The sequence below is a fragment of the Rasamsonia emersonii genome (assembly GCF_000968595.1).
Source record: "Rasamsonia emersonii CBS 393.64 chromosome Unknown ctg1118621760510, whole genome shotgun sequence".
NCBI lineage: Eukaryota > Fungi > Ascomycota > Eurotiomycetes > Eurotiales > Trichocomaceae > Rasamsonia > Rasamsonia emersonii.
This window is the reverse complement of record NW_013562950.1, coordinates 15,315-34,526: the sequence shown is the minus strand read 5'-3', so window position 1 is coordinate 34,526 and position 19,212 is coordinate 15,315. Positions and strand designations below refer to the sequence as shown.

The following is a 19,212-nucleotide window of genomic DNA, read 5'->3' as shown; positions in this document are numbered from 1 at the left end:
ACCACCACCTCCGCCGCAACAACCGGCCCCTCAATCACAGCCGCCGCAGCAGCCGCAGCAGCCACCACAAGAGCAATCACAACCTCCGTCTCAACCAGAAAAGCCGGCCCAGACACCCCTGCTCCAGCAGCCCGTGGCCATGGAGGTCGATACAGAGCCTGCAGCCCCATCGACTTCAGCCAAACCGGCCAAGAAGGAAAAAGGGACCTCGACAGCACCTCCGTCGGCTGCTCCGTCCCCCAAACCAGCACGGACCGCCAAGGACAAAGAGCCCCCTCCTCCGCTGCCGCAAGGTTCGGGGCTGATCACCGGAGCCCTCTTTGGGGTTGACAACAGCGCGAACTCGGCAGCATCCAAATCCGCCCCCAACATTATTCTGCATGTTCCGCTCCGTGGGGAAAGCAACAAAATCATCAGCTTTGCCCGCATGGCGGAGGAGAAATACGGCTTCGCAGCTCTGCATCCGAGGATTGCGGCCCAGAAAGAACGGCTCGCCCGGGTGGCTGCGGCCAGTGCCGCTCTCGAGAAGAACGAAAAGGGCGGCAAGGGCACGTCTGCGGGGGAAAGCGCCGAAGAAGATCTCAGTGTGGACGTCGATCGAGACAGCGACGCCGACGGAGATGTCACCATGGGCGGCACGGGTGCTGGGGTGAACGGTGCCGGCAACGGTCAGGATCTGGGCTTGACGGCCGACGGGAAGAAGAAACGGACGCGCAAGAAGAAGATTGAAGACTACGATCGCGACGATCCGTTTGTCGATGACAGCGAGCTGGCATGGCAGGAACATGCCGCCGCCAGTAAGGATGGCTTCTTCGTCTACAGCGGACCGCTCGTCCCCGATGGAGAAAAGGTCCAGGTTGAAAGGTTGGTTGCAAATGTAGTTTTCCTCTTTTTGCACTCTATTGCTAACGAGACGGTCAGGGCGGATGGGACGATCAAACGAGGCCGTGGAAGAGGCCGTGGTTCCGGGCGAGGGCGGACCACTACGCAGCATCATGTGCCTATTGCATCCAACTCCGAAATGCCCCTCTCCCCCAATACCAACCTGCCCGCTCGCGGACCCGGATCTCGGGGCGGCAGTACGGCTCGCAAATCACGCGTCAGCAAAGCAGCTCGTCAGCAGGCGGAGCAGGACAAGCAAGACCTGCGCATGATCATCTCGCATGACGGCCGTGGCGGTCGAGGGGGCTACAGCCGGGGTGGCAGCAGCTCTGGCAGTCGAGGCGGGAAAAGTGCTTCTTCGAGCGCGGCTACGATGAGCGGGATGGTGGGTTTGGCTCCTGCTCCTGGACCAAACATTGCCCCTGCACCTCCGGGGCCGCATCCGGGGCAAGGAATCATCATGAGATGAGTCTTGCTCATTGGACCTGTCCCTCTTGACGAGTGTTTGGCCCGGTGGATTGATGAGTGTAATTGAGGTGAAGATGTTCCCCATGTTGTGGGATGTATGAGAAGTGTTTGTATTCTGTCTGTCTTCTTACTGGGTTCCATGTTCTGTGCATGTGGGGTATTGATGGCGCAACTGGTGACGAGATCATTTGCTCAAGAGAATCTCCTGTTACAGGCGGGATATTGTGTGTGTTGTTGTTTCCTTTCTACTGTCTTGTCTTATTTCTTCTCCGATTTGTATTTTTTTTTACATGGGATGATGGCTTTCGAGGGCTCACTGTGGGGATATATTTCTTTCCGCGGACAGGTTCTTGCCGGGAGACTGGTTTGGTGGAATGCAGTGTTTACTGTTCAGAATACAGGTTTTTTTTTCCAGGTGATATATTTCCTGATGGAATCCTATCTGTACTCCGTAGTTCTTGATAAAATAATTATAGATCTGGGGGCATCATTAATCCGAGTGGTGAGTCAGCGAGTCACATGCGCTGTCTGCTGCCTGTGGCTGGCTGCTGCCTTCACCGCCCTCTTTTTATCTGCAGCCGCCTCGAAAAAAGATTCCCCTCCCACCGCAACTCCTGCACCCCGCGTGTTCGCATCCAGTACGTGCCCTATTTAAGATCCTGATGTGCTTCCTTATGGCCTTTCATCTCTTTCATCATCGTCCTGTCGATTTGTCGCGACCCTCCGTCCCGATAGGATAGCCCATCACCCTGATCCCGCACTGATCCGTCCTTATCGCCAGTATTCACTCACGTCACTACTCCTTATCGGCTTATCTTTGGAGCCCGCGCAGTGTCGCTAGGCTCTGCTTTTTTGTCCTCTCTAGGAGAGGCGCTTTTCAAAACACTATTATCCAACCCACTATCATTCTTTAAGTGAATTTTCCATCTTGTGATCGACGCCATGCGCGATCTGCGGCGTCAGGCCCTCGAGAGCGGCAAGACCGTCTCCCGCAAAGCCCAGTCCCGCGAGGCCTCGCGCTCCAACTCGCGTGCTGCCTCTGCACAGAGCTCTCGCCAGAATTCCCGCCAGAACTCTCGTCAGAACTCTCGCCAGTCGTCCCGTGTGGCCAGCAGATATCCTTCGGACGACGAGGACAATGTCAACTTGAGCGACGATGCCGCCTGGAGGTAAGTGCTGCTGTTTCATCCACTTTTTTTTTTTGGTTGGCTCGGGATGATGTCACATCGCCATGCTAACTCCGTTGCAGTACGACATCGCTCGACGACCTGGCCGATAACCCAGAGGCCGATAACGCCAATTGGGCGGAAGAGCTCTCAGACCGCATCCAGGAGATATTGGATCGCAAGCGCAGCAGTGTCCAAGGCCGCGAAGAATCATTGTCCGCCTACTGCCGCCTGTCGAAATACCACTACGTCGCCGAGGAGATCCGGTCCCATGTCCAGGACTTGTTGAAAGCCTTTTTGCGGAGCATCAAATACGAATCCAGTGTGCGCGAAACAACACTGGCTCTGCGGGCCCTCGAGCTGATCGCCATCACCGCCAACGACAACACCATCTACGAGAACGTCGAGCCGCTCCTCACTCGCACCATTCGGGACTCGACATCCAACCTCGTCAAGGCTGCCGCCATCCACTGTCTGGGCACTTGTACGTTTTTTGGCGGCGCCGGAAAGGACGGCCATCTCGACCAGATGAACTTTTTCTTGGACATTGTCGCCTCTGACGGTCATTCGATCAACGCCCCCGACGACGCCGCAAGCGTGACTGCGGCCCTCCAGGAATGGGGGTTTCTAGGCAACCGAAATTGACGACCTGGAAAGTCGAAAGCGAAGAAGCGATTGAATCCTTCAAAGACCAGCTCCAGAGCAGTGATCCCGGCGTCCAGATCGCCGCAGGAGAGAACATTGCCTTGCTGTACGAAAAAAGCTATACGCCGCAAGAGGAGGACGAGGAAGACGAGGAAGGCTCGGACGACGCGTCCGTGTCCTCCGCAGGGGACCCGGACGGACCGAAACTGATCAAACGATACGACGCCTACCACGACACGCCGCAGCTGGAGCGCGAGCTGAAGTTGCTGGCGACTGTCTCGGGCAAGCACATCAGCAAGAAGGACAAGAGGAATCTCCACAGCAACTTTGCCTCGATCCTCACGACCGTTGAGAACCCTCGCCGGGGGCCGATGTACAGCACCGCGATCGACCAGGACACGAATCGGCACTATGGCAGCAAGTGCTCGGTGAAGATCGGACGGGAGGGCGTGATGAACATTGACCGGTGGTGGAAATGGATCCGGCTGGCGGCGCTGCGTCGGATCCTGCAGGGTGGATTCGTGGAGCATTACTATCAGGGGAATCGCGCGGTGCTGGAGAACCTGCCGGTCATGGTGCGCGAGACGCCCTCTCAGGCCGACCGGGCGGGAGCGAGGAAGGCAGCCAGGAACTGGAATACGGCGCGCCGGATGGTCTGGGACGAGGACGAGTCATAGGCGATTACATGAACAACCGTTATGTACTTGGAAGAACTGATGTTTGTTTGATTGACTATGAATAGTCGGATGTGGTCCTGTAATTTATTACTGCATTTGTGCTGAACATACACAGCAAGAAGCATTTCGGAAGTCATTGATATTGACGAATGCAATCAATTACCCGTCGTTTCAAGATGAGAGGGTACATTAACTACCCTCATTAAGGATTATTATTTTTTTAATGTGTAGTTTTGTAATTTAGATAGATAGGTTGAAAGTTAAGCTTAACGGGGATGAACATGTAGGGGACATAAAGACACATATATATCATGACTGAATTATATTATATTAAAGAGGAGCTTGAGGCAAATAATTGATAGTATAGTCAATAATCTATTCCTGAACGAACTAATTAATTAATAAGTGATAATCTCACTCAAATCTGCATTCATCATATATTAATCTACTTTTCCATTTTGCATTTATTTATTTGCTGCGTTGCTGGTAACTAACACATTCAGCCTAAATTTATTTATTTACTGGTATATACCTAAACTGTATTCACCTAAATTTACTCCGTATTTTATTTCGAGTAGGTCAGGTCAGGTCAGGCTGATCCCACTCTCTCCACATAATCATAACCTTACCCTCTTTTTAGGTAGTTATTTAGTATTATTTTTCTCCACCAATCTGGATGCTTCTACTTCCCCGACCTTGCAGCCTGCAGGACCAAGATGGCCAAGCTAGATGCTTGTCCAGTTCGGAATAGAATGTGTTTCTTTTCTTGATTCTATTCGATGGATTTGCGTGCGGGGGGACGTCCAATTTTTTATATAAAGGATATGTTTATTAACTTACAGAGCAAGCAGATCTCGGATAGCGGTTATTGAGGATGTCATGAACATAACATCACCCTCGATTGTCGTGATGGGCATGTTTTCTCCTCTGGTGCTGTCTATTGCAATATGGCTGCTGGGGCAGGCCTTTGCTTTACAGAGCCATCTGGTTGACCCAAGCAAGCGGGAGCAATTACAGGATCTAGTAGACACTCGCACAACACATCAAACTCCAACTTCACCTGCTTATTTATGACTTAAGCAGGTAACATGGGACAAACACTCCCTCCTCATCCGCAACGAGCGCCTCATGCTCTTCTCGGGAGAATTCCACCCCTTCCGACTCCCCGTGCCAGGCCTCCGGCTGGACATCTTCCAAAAGATCAAGAGCATGGGCTTCACTGCCGTCTCGCTCTACACTGATTGGGGCTTACTGGAGGGGAATCCTGGAAATGTGGTGACGGAGGGGATCTTTGCGCTAGACGAATTCTTTCGCGCCGCGAGCGAGGCTGGTCTGTACCTTATTGCTCGTCCGGGCCCGTATATCAATGCCGAAACCACCGCGGGAGAAATACCCGGCTGGGTCCTGCGTTAGTGTAAAGGGGACAATCCGGTCGACGAGTCAGGACTATCTCAACGCGACGAGGAAGTATGTCTCCACGATAGGAGGGATCATTGCCAACGCGCAGATCACCAATGGTGGCGGACCGGTCATCCTCGTCCAGCCTGAGAATGAGTATACTTCCTGGCCGGGAGTGAGCAGGGGTGAGTTCCCGGATGAGTTGAATAGGGAGTATATGGCGTTTGTTGAGAGGCAGTTCCGTGATGCGGGCGTTGTGGTGCCGTTTATTGTTAATGATAATCTCGTTAAGGGGTATTTTGCTCCCGGTAGCGGTCGGGGGGGGGGGGGGGTGGATATTTATGGGATTGATGCTTATCCTCTGCGATATGATTGCGGACACCCCTATGTCTGGCCTACATATCGATTTCCGTAAGACTGGCAGACTACTCACAAGAAGGAAAGCCCCACGACGCCGTTTGCTATGGCTGAGTTTCAAGGAGGATCTGGAGATGGATGATAAGAACCCTCTCACGCTTGGGCGTGAATATTGCTGACTGCTCCAGGGGAGGCGTGGGCGAGGACAAGTGCGCGATCCTGGTGAACGAGGAGGCTGTGCGAGTCGTCTACAAGAACAATTACGCTTTCGGCGCCACGCTCTTCAACACCTACATGGTAGGCTTCACCACCCCTATTGATAGCCTTCACTGACACTGAGCTCAGACCTACGGCGGCACCAACTGGGGAAACCTGGGCTACCAAGGCGGATACATCTCGTACGACTACGGCGTCGCCATCGCCGAAGACTGCAGCATCTGGCGCGAGAAGTACAGCGAGCAGAAACTGCAGGCCAACTTCCTGAAGGCGTCCCCGGCATATCTGACAGCAACGCCTGGCAATACCGCCAATGGATCGTATGCCTCGACGGCGGCGATCGCCGTCACGCCGCTTTTTGGCAATAACGGCACGCAGACCAACTTCTACGTCGTGCGACATGCGGATTTCACGCCAACGGCCAACACGACATACCGGCTGAGCGTGTCGACCAGCGCGGGCAATGTCATGATCCCCCAGCTCGGAGGCACTCTCTTGCTGAACGGGCGGGATTCGAAGATCCACGTCACCGACTACGACGTCGGCGGCATCAACCTGCTCTATTCCTCTGCGGAAGTCTACACCTGGGCACGCACCGCCGGCTCAGGGCGGGTGCTGATCCTCTACGGTGGCGCAGGAGAAACCCACGAGGCGGCGTTTTCAGCCGAGCTGGGGATACCTTCTGTCGTCGAAGGCTCCGATGTCACGATCCGCAGGAAGGGGTCGACGTGGGTGATGCAGTGGGAAGTTACTCCTGCTCGTCGAGTAGTAAAGATCGAGGCGATCTCGAGGTGTATCTGCTCTGGCGCAACGACGCCTACAACTACTGGGTGATGGAACTGGAGGCTCCGGAGCCGGTTACCAACTTCACGTCGCCCTCCAAGGAGCTGGTGATTGTCAAGGCTGGATATCTGATCCGCAACGCGGCGATTGTTGGCGACGAGCTACGCTTGACGGGGGATGTCAACGCGACGACAGAGGTGGAAGTCATCTCGACGCCTAGTGACAGCGTCAGGAAGATTGTCTTCAACGGCGAGCACGTTGACACGACGAGATCGAAGAACGGGAAATTATCAGCCACAATACTCTACGAGCCGCCCTCGCTCTCCCTTCCTAGCCTGTCTCGTCTCGAGTGGAAGTATCTCGATTCGCTGCCTGAGATCCAGCCCTCGTACGACGACAAGAACTGGACAGCGCTGACGCAGACCTGGACCAACAACCCACGGAATCTGACGATCCCTACGTCCTTGTACGCGGGTGACTACGGCTACCACACGGGCTCGCTGATCTACCGCGGGCATTTCGTCGCCAACGGAGAGGAAACCACGCTCTTTCTGAACGTGTCGGGCGGGACTGGCTTTGGGCACTCGATCTGGCTGAACGAGACGTTCCCCGGCTCGTGGGTTGGCGATAAGGACATGCAGACCTACGCGCAGAACGTGTCCTTCCCAAGGACTTTCTCAGCAGGGACGCCGTACGTCCTGACCGTGCTAATCGACCACATGGGCCAAGACGAGGAAGCGCCCGGGACAGACGCAATCAAGTTTCCGCGAGGCATCCTCGACTACGCTGTATCAGGACATTCGCAGACGGAGATCATCTGGAAAATGACCGGCAACCTCGGCGGCGGGCAATATAGGGACATTGTGCGAGGGCCGCTGAACGAGGGCGCCCTGTACGCCGAGCGCCAGGGGTATCATCTCCCGGGGGCACCGGCCTGGAACTGGAGCGTGAGGAATCCCGTAACGGAGGGGATACCCCGTGCGGGCGTGGGGTTTTTCGCGACGACGTTTGACCTAAATGTCCCGGAGGGATACGATGTGCCGATGAAGATTGTATTCAACAGCACCAGCACCACCACGGGAATCAAGGGAATCAAAGGGGAAAAACTACAGAAGCCAACTCTACATAAACGGGTATCAATTCGGGAAATACGGTACGTCCCATCCCCCTCCCCCTTTGTCATTATTCTTTCCTCCCTAACATTATTTACTTTGTTTATAGTGAACAATATCGGCCCCCAAACCTCCTTCCCCATCCTAGAAGGCATTCTCAACCATAACGGCACAAACTATATTGCTTTGACGCTGTGGGCGCTCGATGCCCAGGATGCCAGGCTCAGTGGTGGGTTTGATTTGTTGCCTTCGTTGAGCATGCCGGTGAAGTCGGGGTATCGGAAGCCGGGGTTGGCGCCGGGGGTGTCGAGGTCGGAGGGGTGGAGGGTGAGGGAGGGTGCGTATTAATTAGATTTGACTGAGCGAGTATTACAGGTAGGGCTGGAGATGTATGGTAGAGAGAGTTAGTTAAATGGAGAAGGAAGTGTGGTGATAAATAGACGAGTTTATGGAGAGCAAGAATGTTGAATGACTATCGACTATTGTGATAAACATTAGCTATTAGCTAGCTAGCTTTTATGAAATTCACCATCTCATTTATAATATGATCAAGGACGGACAGGCATCGTGGAAACGTCGAGTGTTGCAAGTATGTACAGGGGAGAGGCAAGCAAGGGTGATCTGATCTATCCATCCCACTTAATTACATGCAGATATTACCGAGGTAGATAGATAGCTAGGTAGGTAGTATGCATGTAATCTTACATACCACTGAGTAATTTAAACCCAGAGGAGAAAAAGGTTTTTCGCTGGTGTTCTGTTCTGTTCTCACTAATGTCGAGGATATAAATAGATAATTAATAGGCTCGCCAAGGTTCCATGGGTTGGGTTCCACGGAGCAGTTTACGCTAACTATATAGTTCATCGTGTCTGATCTATCAATGTATGGGGTGGGTTTGTCTTAATTCTCAATTAATAAGTATTTGCGATTTCAAGCTTTGTTTGAGTGGTTGGAAGAGAATAAATGCATATGTCCAGCATATGTACGAAGGACTATAGCATGGAAATATATACTGCTTAGTTAACTAGAATAGAATTTATAGCCTTTACGATAACATAACTCTCGTATTTCTTACTACGTCCTCTATATGATAAACGAAGAGCGGGTCCAAGGGTTAACATGGCAAGCAGACATACTGACTTTGTATATAATTTTTTTCAGGGGTAATTAGCATTATTATCTAAATCTTTTTTTTTACTGTCGTAGGAATCCATCTGGAAACAGATAGGTTGCATAGTAGGCACGGTAGAGATGAAGATATATTGGCAATACCGTTTCTTTTTCAGTGAGACATTCAGCTTTCGTATATAATTCAAACCATATATGACGTGTATCTGTGTATCATCCCGCAAATTCGTACTTTGGCTGCCCCCTCGCATCCGTCGGCTTGAAGCGAAACATATGTCCTCCCTCATCGTCCGGCTTCGCATTCGGCCGGCGGTCCATCCCCGTTGCCACATATATAATATCGAAGTTCCTCCCACCCCAGGTCGTGCAGGCAGGATTTCTGGCCGAGAAGATGATGTCCTTCAGGTGTCGACCTTCCGGACTGAACACCATGACGCGGTTCGAGTCGTACATGGCGATCCACAGGTTGCCGTTCGTGCTAGACATATTAGCTAGGTGATCGACTCGAATGAGGTTGAATGAGGTCGAGTGAGGGTTGCTTACTCCACGACCATCCCGTCCGGCTCGCCGTACGACGTGCGACGATCGATCAGCAGCCGGCGGTTGGAAATGTTGCCCGTCTCGAGGTCAAAGTCAAACGCCCAGACCATCATGGCCACCGAGTCGTGGAAGTACACTGGAAGACATTAGCAGATGATATTTTGTTTTTGCAAGAAGAGAGGAGACTACTGGTCTTGTTGTCCGGACTCCATCCCAGCCCATTGCCGCATATGATCCCCCCATCGATCATCAGATGCAGACTGCCATCCGGATCGTACCGCCAGAGCCGCCCTCGAGGCGTGCCATAGCTCTCAGGCAGCTTATTCGGGCCGTACGCCATGGCCTTCTTGTCGATCTCGGCCAGCCAGAAGCGGCCCTTGGCGTCGATGCCGCCGTCGTTGAAGCGCAGCTCGTCACGCTGGTCCGTCGGGATGATCTCCTTGACGACCTCCATCTTGCCCGTGGCCTCGTCGAGGAAGCACACGCCCTGGTAGTAGGCGGCGATGTAGCTGCCGGGCTTGTCCTTGCGGAAGAAGGCCACCGTGACGCTGTCCTCGAGCGGCAGCACGCGCGCCTCGCCAATGGCATCCCCCGTGTCTGGATCGACCTTGAGGATGTACAGCTCGGGCGGCTCCGACAGGCAGTCGACCCAGTGCAGCGTCGAGTCGCTGGCGCGGTAGATGGGCGCTTCGCCCAGCACCATCTTGCCCTTGGGGCAGTAGTACCAGGCTCTGCCGCCGTCGATGGTTTCGAGGCCTGCTGTCATTGCACGGTAGTACTCTATGACAAACGTCCTTCAGTAGATTACTGATCTGCAGTGGTTATACATGCTATCATCTATTTAATGCAGATTCGTCTGATGAAAACGTCCCCGCGATATCTCCACGTGACATCCCACGCAAGATCCCGCGCAAGGGCTGCAAGGACATGCATGATAAGCCTCGAGCAAGGGATACGATGCTCAGCCAGAGATAGCAGACAAGAGTATGGATATAATAGCACAGACAATGCCCGCTGACGGGTCCACCGCATTAGCGGTGATTCTTCAGCGTTGGTTGTTACATGTCGCGGTGGGTCGAGATGTCACCATCCAGCTGCTCCACTGCTGCATCGCGTTGGGCACGATGCAAGCATGCGTTGACCTCGTGGCACGCCTTTCACGATGCTGTCCGTCTGAAGAGCGCGTCGTCGATCCTGGTCAATGAGGATCTGCTGCCGTCGCCGCCGGAGCGACAGACCTGGACGGCCTGGAATTTCTTCGCATACTGGTAGGCACTGTACAGTACATATCTAACATGATTTCTCTGAGCTGACCACAGCAGGTGGAGCAAGTCCTGGGCCGTGTCGACCTGGTCGGTGGGCTCCTCGCTCATTGCGCTGGGCGCCTCCGTGCGCGATGCCCTGCTCGTCGTGCTCTTTGCCAACTTCCTTTCGGCCGTGGTGATCGTGCTCAACGGCAGGGCGGCTGCGCTGTACCACGTTGGCTACCCGGTGCTCGCCCGGGTATCGTTTGGCATCTACGGGTCGTACTTCTTTGTCATTCTGCGCGCGCTGCTAGGCATCATCTGGGGTGAGCCGTCTCCAGCGGGTCTCTGCGCCAGCGACTGACAGTGTATCAGGCGGAGTGCAGCTCTACTTCGAGGGCCAGTTCATCTCCATCTGTCTGCGCTGCATCTTCCCCGGCTGGGCGAGACTGCACAATGGGATTCCAGCAGACCAATATATCACGACGCAGGGCATGGTCGGCTTCCTGCTGGCCTTTGTGTTCACCCTGCCGCTGATGCTGGTCCACACGGCCAGGATCCGGCATCTCTTCAGCGTCAAGTCCGTCGTCTTTCCGCTGGCGGGCATGGGCGTCGTGTGCTGGGCGACGACCGCCAACGGAGGCGTCTCGGCGGACAAGCTGGTCGACGAGTCTCTGCGACCCACGACATCCATCTTCGCCTGGGGCCTGGTCGCCCAGTTCAACGCCGTGATGGGGGCGAATTCTGCGCTGCTCGTGACGGTGCCTGATCTTGCGCGCTACTCCAAAACCCGCAATGCGCAGCTGTACGGCCAGCTGTTTGGCCTGCCTTTGGCGGGGACCGTGTGTTCGGCTTTTGGCATTATCACGACGGTGAGTTGGCTCAAGACATGAAAGGCCAGTCTAGTATCTGACCGTATACAGTCCGCCGTGAAGAATATGTACGGCGAAGCCTTCTGGAACCCGTACGATCTGCTGAACGGCATCCTGGATCACTCGTACAGGTCCAAGGCCCGCGCCGGCGTGTTCTTTGCGTCGGCAGCCTTTGCATTCGCGACGTTGGGCACGTCCGTCGCGTGCAATATCGTCCCGTTTGCGGCGGACATTACCTGTCTGGCGCCGCGTTATGTCAACATTGTCCGGGGGCAGTTTATCTGTCTGATCATTGCTTTTGCCATTGTGCCTTGGTAGGTAGCAAGGCTCCAGCCTCGCCTGTATTTAAGCGTGTTTCAAATTCAGCTAATTCCACCAGGAGAATCGTCTCCACTGCCAACGGCTTCCTCAGCTTCCTCAGCGGCTACTCCATCTTTCAGGGTCCGGTCGTCGGCATCATGATCGTCGACTACTTCCTCGTGCGACGAGGCAATCTCGATCTCGGCGATCTCTTCAGCCAGGCCCCGTCCGGACGGTACTACTACACGCGGGGAGCGAACCTCCGTGGAATCGCCGCCTTTGTGATCGGCTTCCTGCTGCCTCTGCCCGGCTTCGTCGCCAGTTTCGGCACGGGCGCCCAGGTCAGCGCTGCGGCCACCGACATGTTCGATCTGGGCTGGGTGCTGAGCTTCCTGATGGGTGGGCTGTCGTACTGGGTAATCTGCAGGTTCTCGACTGCCAGGGAGGGCAATAAGTTATCGTTTGAAGCGCAGGTGCCTCATCGTATCGACACGGGCAGTGGCAATGACACGTTGGTCGTGGATGGCGCAGAGATCATCGGCCCTGCAGAGGTCAGCGAGACGAAGAACGCGAAGCTGTCTGTGTAGGCAGATGTCTTGACTGATTTACTATGCTTATTCCACTGTTATGCGTGTCGTGCTGTCAGCTTTCATTGTACTACTACCTACTGAGCTTGCTCAATTTCAATTGTTCTGATATCGTTATACGAGCCTTAAATGACTGGCTCTGCTCGTCTCAGTATAAGTTCTCACCATCATATACATGTATTTATATTGCTAGGTGTAGTAGTTCGTTACCATTGTGGTGACTGTCACTGTCTGCCATCCCCTTATCTTATAAAGGCTTATTGACCTGGTATTGACTCGATGGATAGGTTTCGTTTTAATAATTTTTTACTCCTTATTTTATTTTTTTTCCTGTATTTTTTTCCCCTTATATATATAAATATTTTTTTAAATGCGGTAAGAATAAAGTACAAGTAGCGTGAAATAGCAAGAAGCTAATGGGAGCTAGACAGATTCCGGCATAAATGATGAGCATAAAGTATCACTAATCTATACTAGATTAATTTATTATTGTATTGTTTCTGTTAAGATATCTGCATGAGGAATGAGAATAGTAATTTCTATGAATGTCGACTGCACCGCCACATGCTGAATCAGCATTCCACGTGCCGCGACTCCGCCCGCAGCTGTCGATTATTGACATCTTCAACAATTCATCATCAACATGTCTGCCAGCCCAGGCGAGAAGAAAGGGCTGTCGGCGTGGCTGCGGCCCAAAAAGTCGCGCCAGAAGCTGCGCAAGCGAGGCGCTGCGTCGCTCACCTCCGCCAGCAGCACCAGCCTGGCCAGCACGTATACCAATGCCGGCCATGCTGCTTACGATGCCGACGCGCCGCCGCTGCCCATGGCGCCGCTGCAGGCCCATCGCGAGAAATACCGCCAGGCGCATGCCCAGCTCGACTCGCAGCTGGGCGAGAACCGCGACTACACGGCCATGCTGCACGCCCTGGGCCTGCAGGAGCCCTTCGACTCCGGCCCATCCGCGCCCGCCGACGAGGATTCCCGGCCGCGCGGAGAACGGGCCATCGCCAGTCTGCCAAAGCATCTCTGGCACAGAATCGCCGACTATCTCAATCCGCAGGACGCCGCCAGCCTGGCCCTCGCCAGCAGGACGCTGTATCGCCGGCTGGGCACGCGGCCGTTTGCCGTGCTGAATCGCCCCGAGAACTACGAGTATAAGCTCGGCTTCCTGGTCTATCTGGACCGTTCGCTGCCACACCATCTGCTCTGCATCCCCTGCGCCCAGTATCACCGCCGTACGCAGGAGGGCAACGAGCAGCTGCAGCCGGCCCATGTGCTGAACCCGCTGTTCAACTGCCCCAATGCCCGCAACATGCTGCGTCCGCCGCCGCGCCTTCGCATTGCCCACGGCCGCGTGCTGCCCTTCACCTTTGTGCAGCTGGTGATGCGCGCCCACCGCTTCTCGCCGTCGTACGGCCTCTCGCCCGAGGCGCTGGCCCGGCGCTGGCGGCGCGACGGCTGGAGCTTCAACACGCGCTACCACATCCACGACGGGCGGCTGCTTATGCGGGTTATCAGCTCGACGTTTGCGCCGCCGGGGCTGACGCCCAGCGCGCAGCGCATGCTGCTCTTCTCGCGCGAGGACTACTGGCCGTTCTTCTCCGTGTGCGCGCACTGGCGCGACGGCGAGCTGATGAGCGTGTGCAAATGCGCCCTGAGCCATGTGCCGCAGCCGCGCGAGACGGCCGGCTTCCAGAATGTCGAGGCCCGGTTCAAGGACGCGCTGAAAGGGCGCAGCTACGACCCCAACGCCGTCGCCAGTCTCTGCGGCCACTGCCAGCCCATGCGCCGCTGCCCGGAGTGCCCGACCGAGTATCTCGTCGAGATCAAGCTGACCGAGGACCGCAGCGACCCTAAGAGCATCCACTTCCGGCACGCCATCGTCGTGACGCGGTGGAGCGACCTGGGCGACGGCACGACGCCGTTCGCCTCGCGCGAATGGGCCGCCTGCACGGGGACGAACCGCGAGCGCTACGACTCGTTCGCGGCGCTGGGCAAGCGCGCCATCTCGGGGATCTTCGAGTCGGCCTTTACGACCGACACCATCCCGGGGCGGCGGATCCTGTCGATGAACCCGACGGGAAAGAAGGGTGGGGAGGATGACGATGATTGGTATTAACTAGCCGATATTAGGCTTGATATTAGCTTGGGATTGCCATGATTATGATGACCTAGACAGGTAGTAGGTGTTTTCGGGGTTAATTTTTTTTTCTTGTTTCTTTCCGTCTTGCTGAGGATGCCTACGGTGTATTGTATGATAGCAATTATGAACTGATAGAACTTTGATAGAACTACTGTTGAATAATATATTGATGGTATCATTTTTTTTCAGACTTTGATACCGTGGTAATACCGTAGCTCTGATGATTATTCGTTGTTTCATTAAGAATCATATTTTATATCTAAGTAAGACTAGATCTAAGCTAGAAACGCCAGTACAGTCTTGCACGTACTCGTCTAGTCCTCGTATAAGACAACTTCTGCCAATATTACTGATATTTCTGGCAAGGAACCGTCACCTCCCTCAAAATCCTCAACACACTCTCCACCTCATCCCACGGCATCCTCCCCAAACCGCACTCCGTAGCGACGCCAAAACCGCGACTGACAACCGCCTGCGCAGTCCTGATTCTCCTCTTTGTACCTTCTTCATCGCCAGCATGCACAAGACCCAGATACAGCTGCGCCTGGTCTCCAATGTCCAATCCCCTCAAGGGCTCGAAATAGCCGACGTCATCTTTGTCCCTGGGCACAGGCATGTGCACCCAGCTGACAGGACGACTGATGCGTTTGGAGATGCTGTTCGCCAGATCCACCATCACAGCCGTATCCTCCGGCTCGACGAAGTGCCTACGTCCAAGATCGCCGTAGCAGAAATGGAATCCGAGGAGAACATCAGCGGGGATCTTCTCACAGAGACGGTTGATCCGGTCCAGAATGCCGTGCTTTGCTGAAAAGAACGAGGAGGAGGACAAGAAATGAGGTTTAAACAACGGATCGCTGATCCTGCCCCGTTCGTACTCCAGCGCCATGATTTCAAAGCACAGATCCCACTGAATCGCTAGATCTGAAGCAGGAATCTTTGCGAGACTAACACCAAGCGCTTCGAGGATCCGCTGCTCATAGAGCGGTTCTAGCGTTGCATGAAACTCGGGCTTGACATGCCACTGGACACAGGCCATTGGTGAAGGGAGACAGACCTGGAAGCGCGTCTGCGACGGAATGGCATTCTTGTCTCCCAGTCTGAGAAATATCTCATATGACTGCAGCGCAGCAGTGTCATACTGCGAAGGCTTAACAGCTTCCTGTGTGAAAAGTCCAGCGTGGTCGTCAACACCCAGAGACGTATTTCTGTCCAGGTGCTTCTCTCTCCGGGTCTCCCTCCGGAAGCAGTCCGCCTGCCAGGCGATGTAGTTGCTTCGAATCCGGTTTCGCTGTCCGGCAGGTCCTGCAGGCGTCCTGGGAGGGCGGCAGAGGTTGTGAGGAAGACTTCTTTGGCGGAGGAGAGGGGGATGCTGCCTATGAGGAGGACGGAAGTAGTAGTAGTAGTAGTCATGATGATGATGGATACTTCTAGATAGGTGTGTATATATGTAAAAGATTTGAATGAAGTTAAGGAACCTGGGCGTTGTACTATTAATATGTAGGCCTTAACCGGCTTGTAGCAGGGTAATAACTAACGAAATAATGCACAGACATGGCAGGCATTATTCATTTATTTATTCAATTATTCGTTTATTCATTCAGGCTTGATTGATATCTTCCTGCACATCAGAAGCAAAAGCAGCAGCAAAGTAAGCAGTAAGCAGTAATTATCCGGAATATTATTACCAAATAGCAAGAATTTGGCATTGATCAGTGCATTATTCTGTACTGTCTAGGGCAACTAACTAACTAAGTTAACTTAGATACATAGCTGAGTCAGCTCAGCTCAGCTCAGCTAAGATAAATCGGGTGCGAGGAACTAATCAATATCAATCGTTGATTACTATTATTTATTTGTCTCGTCTTCTGGTGGCGTAGGAGTAGGAGCAGGAGCATTCCTTGGAGTATTATTAGCTCTGAAAAAAATTATAAAGGATTTGTAATGTTCTATCTTGCAATTCTGTCTTGCAATGGTGGTAATATTGTGCCTGGTGTGAGAATAATAGTAAGATAAAACCAAAATAAGAAAAAAAAACTATTAATTAACAACACACAGCGATCAACAAGTCTTGTCTACTTGCGTACTGTTGGCAGGGGTTGAGAGATAATATCCACATTAACTATATTTGTGCAGAACAGTAATACAGGACAATGCCTTAGCAGGATCTGAAATAATATAATAATTACCATTCCTCTGCTGAATTCTGTTTGTTTTCTCTCTAGCTTATTATATTGCCCGAAAAGGATAGGAAGTTTCTTCTTATTCAGCCTTTTTTTAAAAAGTTTTTTTTTTAAAAAAAAAGAAAGAAAGAAAAAAGTTCCAGCAGATCAACCCACGTCTACACATTCGAGAAGATCTTTCCGTTAGTAACTGCATCATTTACAGTACAGTACAGTACGTGCACTATCCATACTACATCGTTCTACTTCAGCTTAAAGATAGGTAATAGGTAGCGAACGATCTATCCCATCCTATCCTATCCTATCCTAATCATTAATTAACCCTAACCCTGGCCCTGGTTCTGGGAGAGTAGCTAAGTAGTATTTTCTGTCAGAGAAGCCTGGTTTGTTGATCGTACTGACTCGAGTAATTTTTTTCGGTCTTCTCTCTCTCTCATTCTCTCTCTCGTTCTCTCTCTCGTTCTCTCTCTCGTTCTCGTTTTCTTTTTTGTATTTTTTTTGCAGGAAAGAAAAAAAATATCTTGTAGTTATACATTATGAATATTTTGGTTTGTGAATTAGTTATATAGATAAATTTAGGGAGGTCTTTATTCAGGGACAGACAGAGGGAGGGAGTTTTGCAAAGCTTTTTTCTTTTTTTTTTAAAAAAAATTACTTGCAAAGCAGAGGGAGAGACAGAATATGCATTAATACCCCCTGTCGAACTATACCTGGTGGATACGTCACACAGGGCAAGGATTAGTAGCAGTCATTTACTCAATTCTAAATCCGAATGAGGTCAATTATTTATGAGTGATGAGAATTGAGTCAAGACTGTAATCCTGCATGTGTCAACGACAGTCAACGAGATAGCATTCGTATATATAGACTAGCTAGGCAAAGTCATTCAAGTTTCCTGTCAAGTCATAGAATGTTCGGCGTATAGAACTGGTATATCCAATCTTCTTCTCTTTTCACTTTTTTTTTTCGACATACCCCCTATATATCTTTTTAAGAAGCCGCCGCAACTGCAAACTGCGCCGCACTGGACACATCCTCCGCGTACGTCAGATGCGCAGGGAGGATCAAAAGTCCATCCTGGCAAATGTCGTCGCCCTCGTGGCAGTAGGTGTCGACTTTGGACGAGTCGACGTTTGGAATGGCTTGACCATCGTCTGCTATTGTCAGCACGTCGGAGGATGGATGATATGATATCGGCCTACCTGGATCGCCAAACAGGAGAACGCTGCTGATCCACGATGCCGTTTCGGCGGGAAGCTGAGAGATGGCATTATGCACGACCTGACAGCCCTGCGAGTACCCCGAGGCGATGAGCTTTGTGTTCGGACAGGCCGAGTATGCCTGCTGGATCTGGTTTGCCCTGATGACACTGTCAGACCAATCGATCGTTCTCTGCAAGCGGTGTTTCTGCCTACATCTCCGCACTCCCAGCTGGATCGCCCCCCTCCAAATATCCCTGCACACTGGCCGCATAGTCGTTCACGCCCTGGATCGTCAGCGCCGAACTCCCGACCAGACTCTCCAGGGCGTCAAACAGCGGCGGGCCGACGAGGATGCCGACGTTACCGGGCTCGCTCGTCCCGCGGGCGAAGATGATGGTGTACTCGGTGCATGCGCCCCCGAGCTCGTTGTACGTCGTTTGGTCGCCGGTCAGGTCGGCGATTTCCTGCTCAAAGTCTGTCAGGGCGCCTACGACATCGTTGATGGTGCCGTTGATGGCTGGGAGATGGTCGAGGAGGATGCTGAGGAATTCGTTCAGGGATGTGTCGCGGCGAGCCAAGGGAGCTGCCGCTGTGAGGGCGGAGATGGATAGCAAAGACCAGATGGGAAGCTTCATGATGATATATATTCAGAGATGTATATTCCAATATGTATATATTAAACTGTATATACAATAGCTTGTCTACCAACAGTACTGAAGAGCAGCATAATACACCCCTTTAAATACACGTAAAGTCCACCCCTCCTCCTTAGCTATTCCATTCTATAGAATAGAATAACTCCGTGAATCGATCCTATGACCTCGGAGCATCGGAGATTTTCATGCCAGACTGTATATCGAAACGGAAAACTTCACATGTCAGGATGTCTTAGCTCGACCGTTGTGGCGTTGCGTAGTGCGGAGCAAAAATGCGGGGTGTGGAGAGTAGGGCTCGGTGGGATTGCCCGATTTGGCCACGTTGGGTCGTAAAGGTGGTATACTGACGTGCCATCGGATGGTTTTGTGGAGGAGTCTGGACACGGGCGTGAATAGTATTAGGATGGAATGGTAAGTTCTGGAATTTCACATGAAGCGTGGTTGTGATGATAGCCGAGGAGTAGATGTTGGAGTGGATGGAAATGCGGGGGATAGAATATGGCGATTGCGAGGATGACAGTAATTATAATTAAACTGCTGGATAGGAAAGAGGAATGGAGACTAGCTCATCTGGCCTGTTTCTCCGAGATAGAGACTTAGAACCACTGGTCGTTAAAGGTGTGATAGTAATGGTAGTATAGGACGGAATAGC

The 19,212-nt window shown here is 52.6% G+C and overlaps 7 protein-coding genes across 7 annotated transcripts; 4 read left to right on the top strand and 3 right to left on the bottom strand.

Annotated features, from left to right (window-relative positions):
* Positions 1-1,351, top strand: T310_7172 (uncharacterized protein; the record flags this gene model as incomplete). The annotated part of the gene is made up of 1 exon (XM_013470042.1): positions 1-1,351. A coding segment is annotated over one exon (1,351 nt), but the record flags the coding sequence as incomplete, so codon positions are not given.
* Positions 1,352-2,292: 941 nt separating this feature from the next.
* On the top strand, positions 2,293-3,838 carry T310_7171 (IFRD domain protein; the record flags this gene model as incomplete). The annotated part of the gene is made up of 3 exons (XM_013470041.1): positions 2,293-2,519; positions 2,600-3,078; positions 3,132-3,838. 3 exons carry the CDS (start codon positions 2,293-2,295, stop codon positions 3,836-3,838), a joined length of 1,413 nt encoding a protein of 470 aa, XP_013325495.1.
* Positions 3,839-9,046: 5,208 nt separating this feature from the next.
* T310_7170 (Anterior fat body protein) lies at positions 9,047-10,076 on the bottom strand (the record flags this gene model as incomplete). Its single annotated transcript, XM_013470040.1, has 3 exons — positions 9,047-9,311; positions 9,377-9,509; positions 9,563-10,076. The coding sequence occupies 3 exons, from the start codon at positions 10,074-10,076 to the stop codon at positions 9,047-9,049; spliced, it is 912 nt and encodes a 303-aa protein (XP_013325494.1).
* A 377-nt stretch (positions 10,077-10,453) lies between these two features.
* T310_7169 (Allantoin permease) lies at positions 10,454-12,376 on the top strand (the record flags this gene model as incomplete). Its single annotated transcript, XM_013470039.1, has 5 exons — positions 10,454-10,641; positions 10,696-10,943; positions 10,993-11,489; positions 11,541-11,683; positions 11,812-12,376. 5 exons carry the CDS (start codon positions 10,454-10,456, stop codon positions 12,374-12,376), a joined length of 1,641 nt encoding a protein of 546 aa, XP_013325493.1.
* A 643-nt stretch (positions 12,377-13,019) lies between these two features.
* On the top strand, positions 13,020-14,495 carry T310_7168 (uncharacterized protein; the record flags this gene model as incomplete). Its single annotated transcript, XM_013470038.1, has 1 exon — positions 13,020-14,495. One exon carries the CDS (start codon positions 13,020-13,022, stop codon positions 14,493-14,495), a length of 1,476 nt encoding a protein of 491 aa, XP_013325492.1.
* A 370-nt stretch (positions 14,496-14,865) lies between these two features.
* T310_7167 (uncharacterized protein) lies at positions 14,866-15,932 on the bottom strand (the record flags this gene model as incomplete). The annotated part of the gene is made up of 2 exons (XM_013470037.1): positions 14,866-15,681; positions 15,714-15,932. 2 exons carry the CDS (start codon positions 15,930-15,932, stop codon positions 14,866-14,868), a joined length of 1,035 nt encoding a protein of 344 aa, XP_013325491.1.
* Positions 15,933-17,692: 1,760 nt separating this feature from the next.
* Positions 17,693-18,539, bottom strand: T310_7166 (Cutinase; the record flags this gene model as incomplete). The annotated part of the gene is made up of 2 exons (XM_013470036.1): positions 17,693-18,062; positions 18,118-18,539. The coding sequence occupies 2 exons, from the start codon at positions 18,537-18,539 to the stop codon at positions 17,693-17,695; spliced, it is 792 nt and encodes a 263-aa protein (XP_013325490.1).
* Positions 18,540-19,212: the final 673 nt, after the last annotated feature.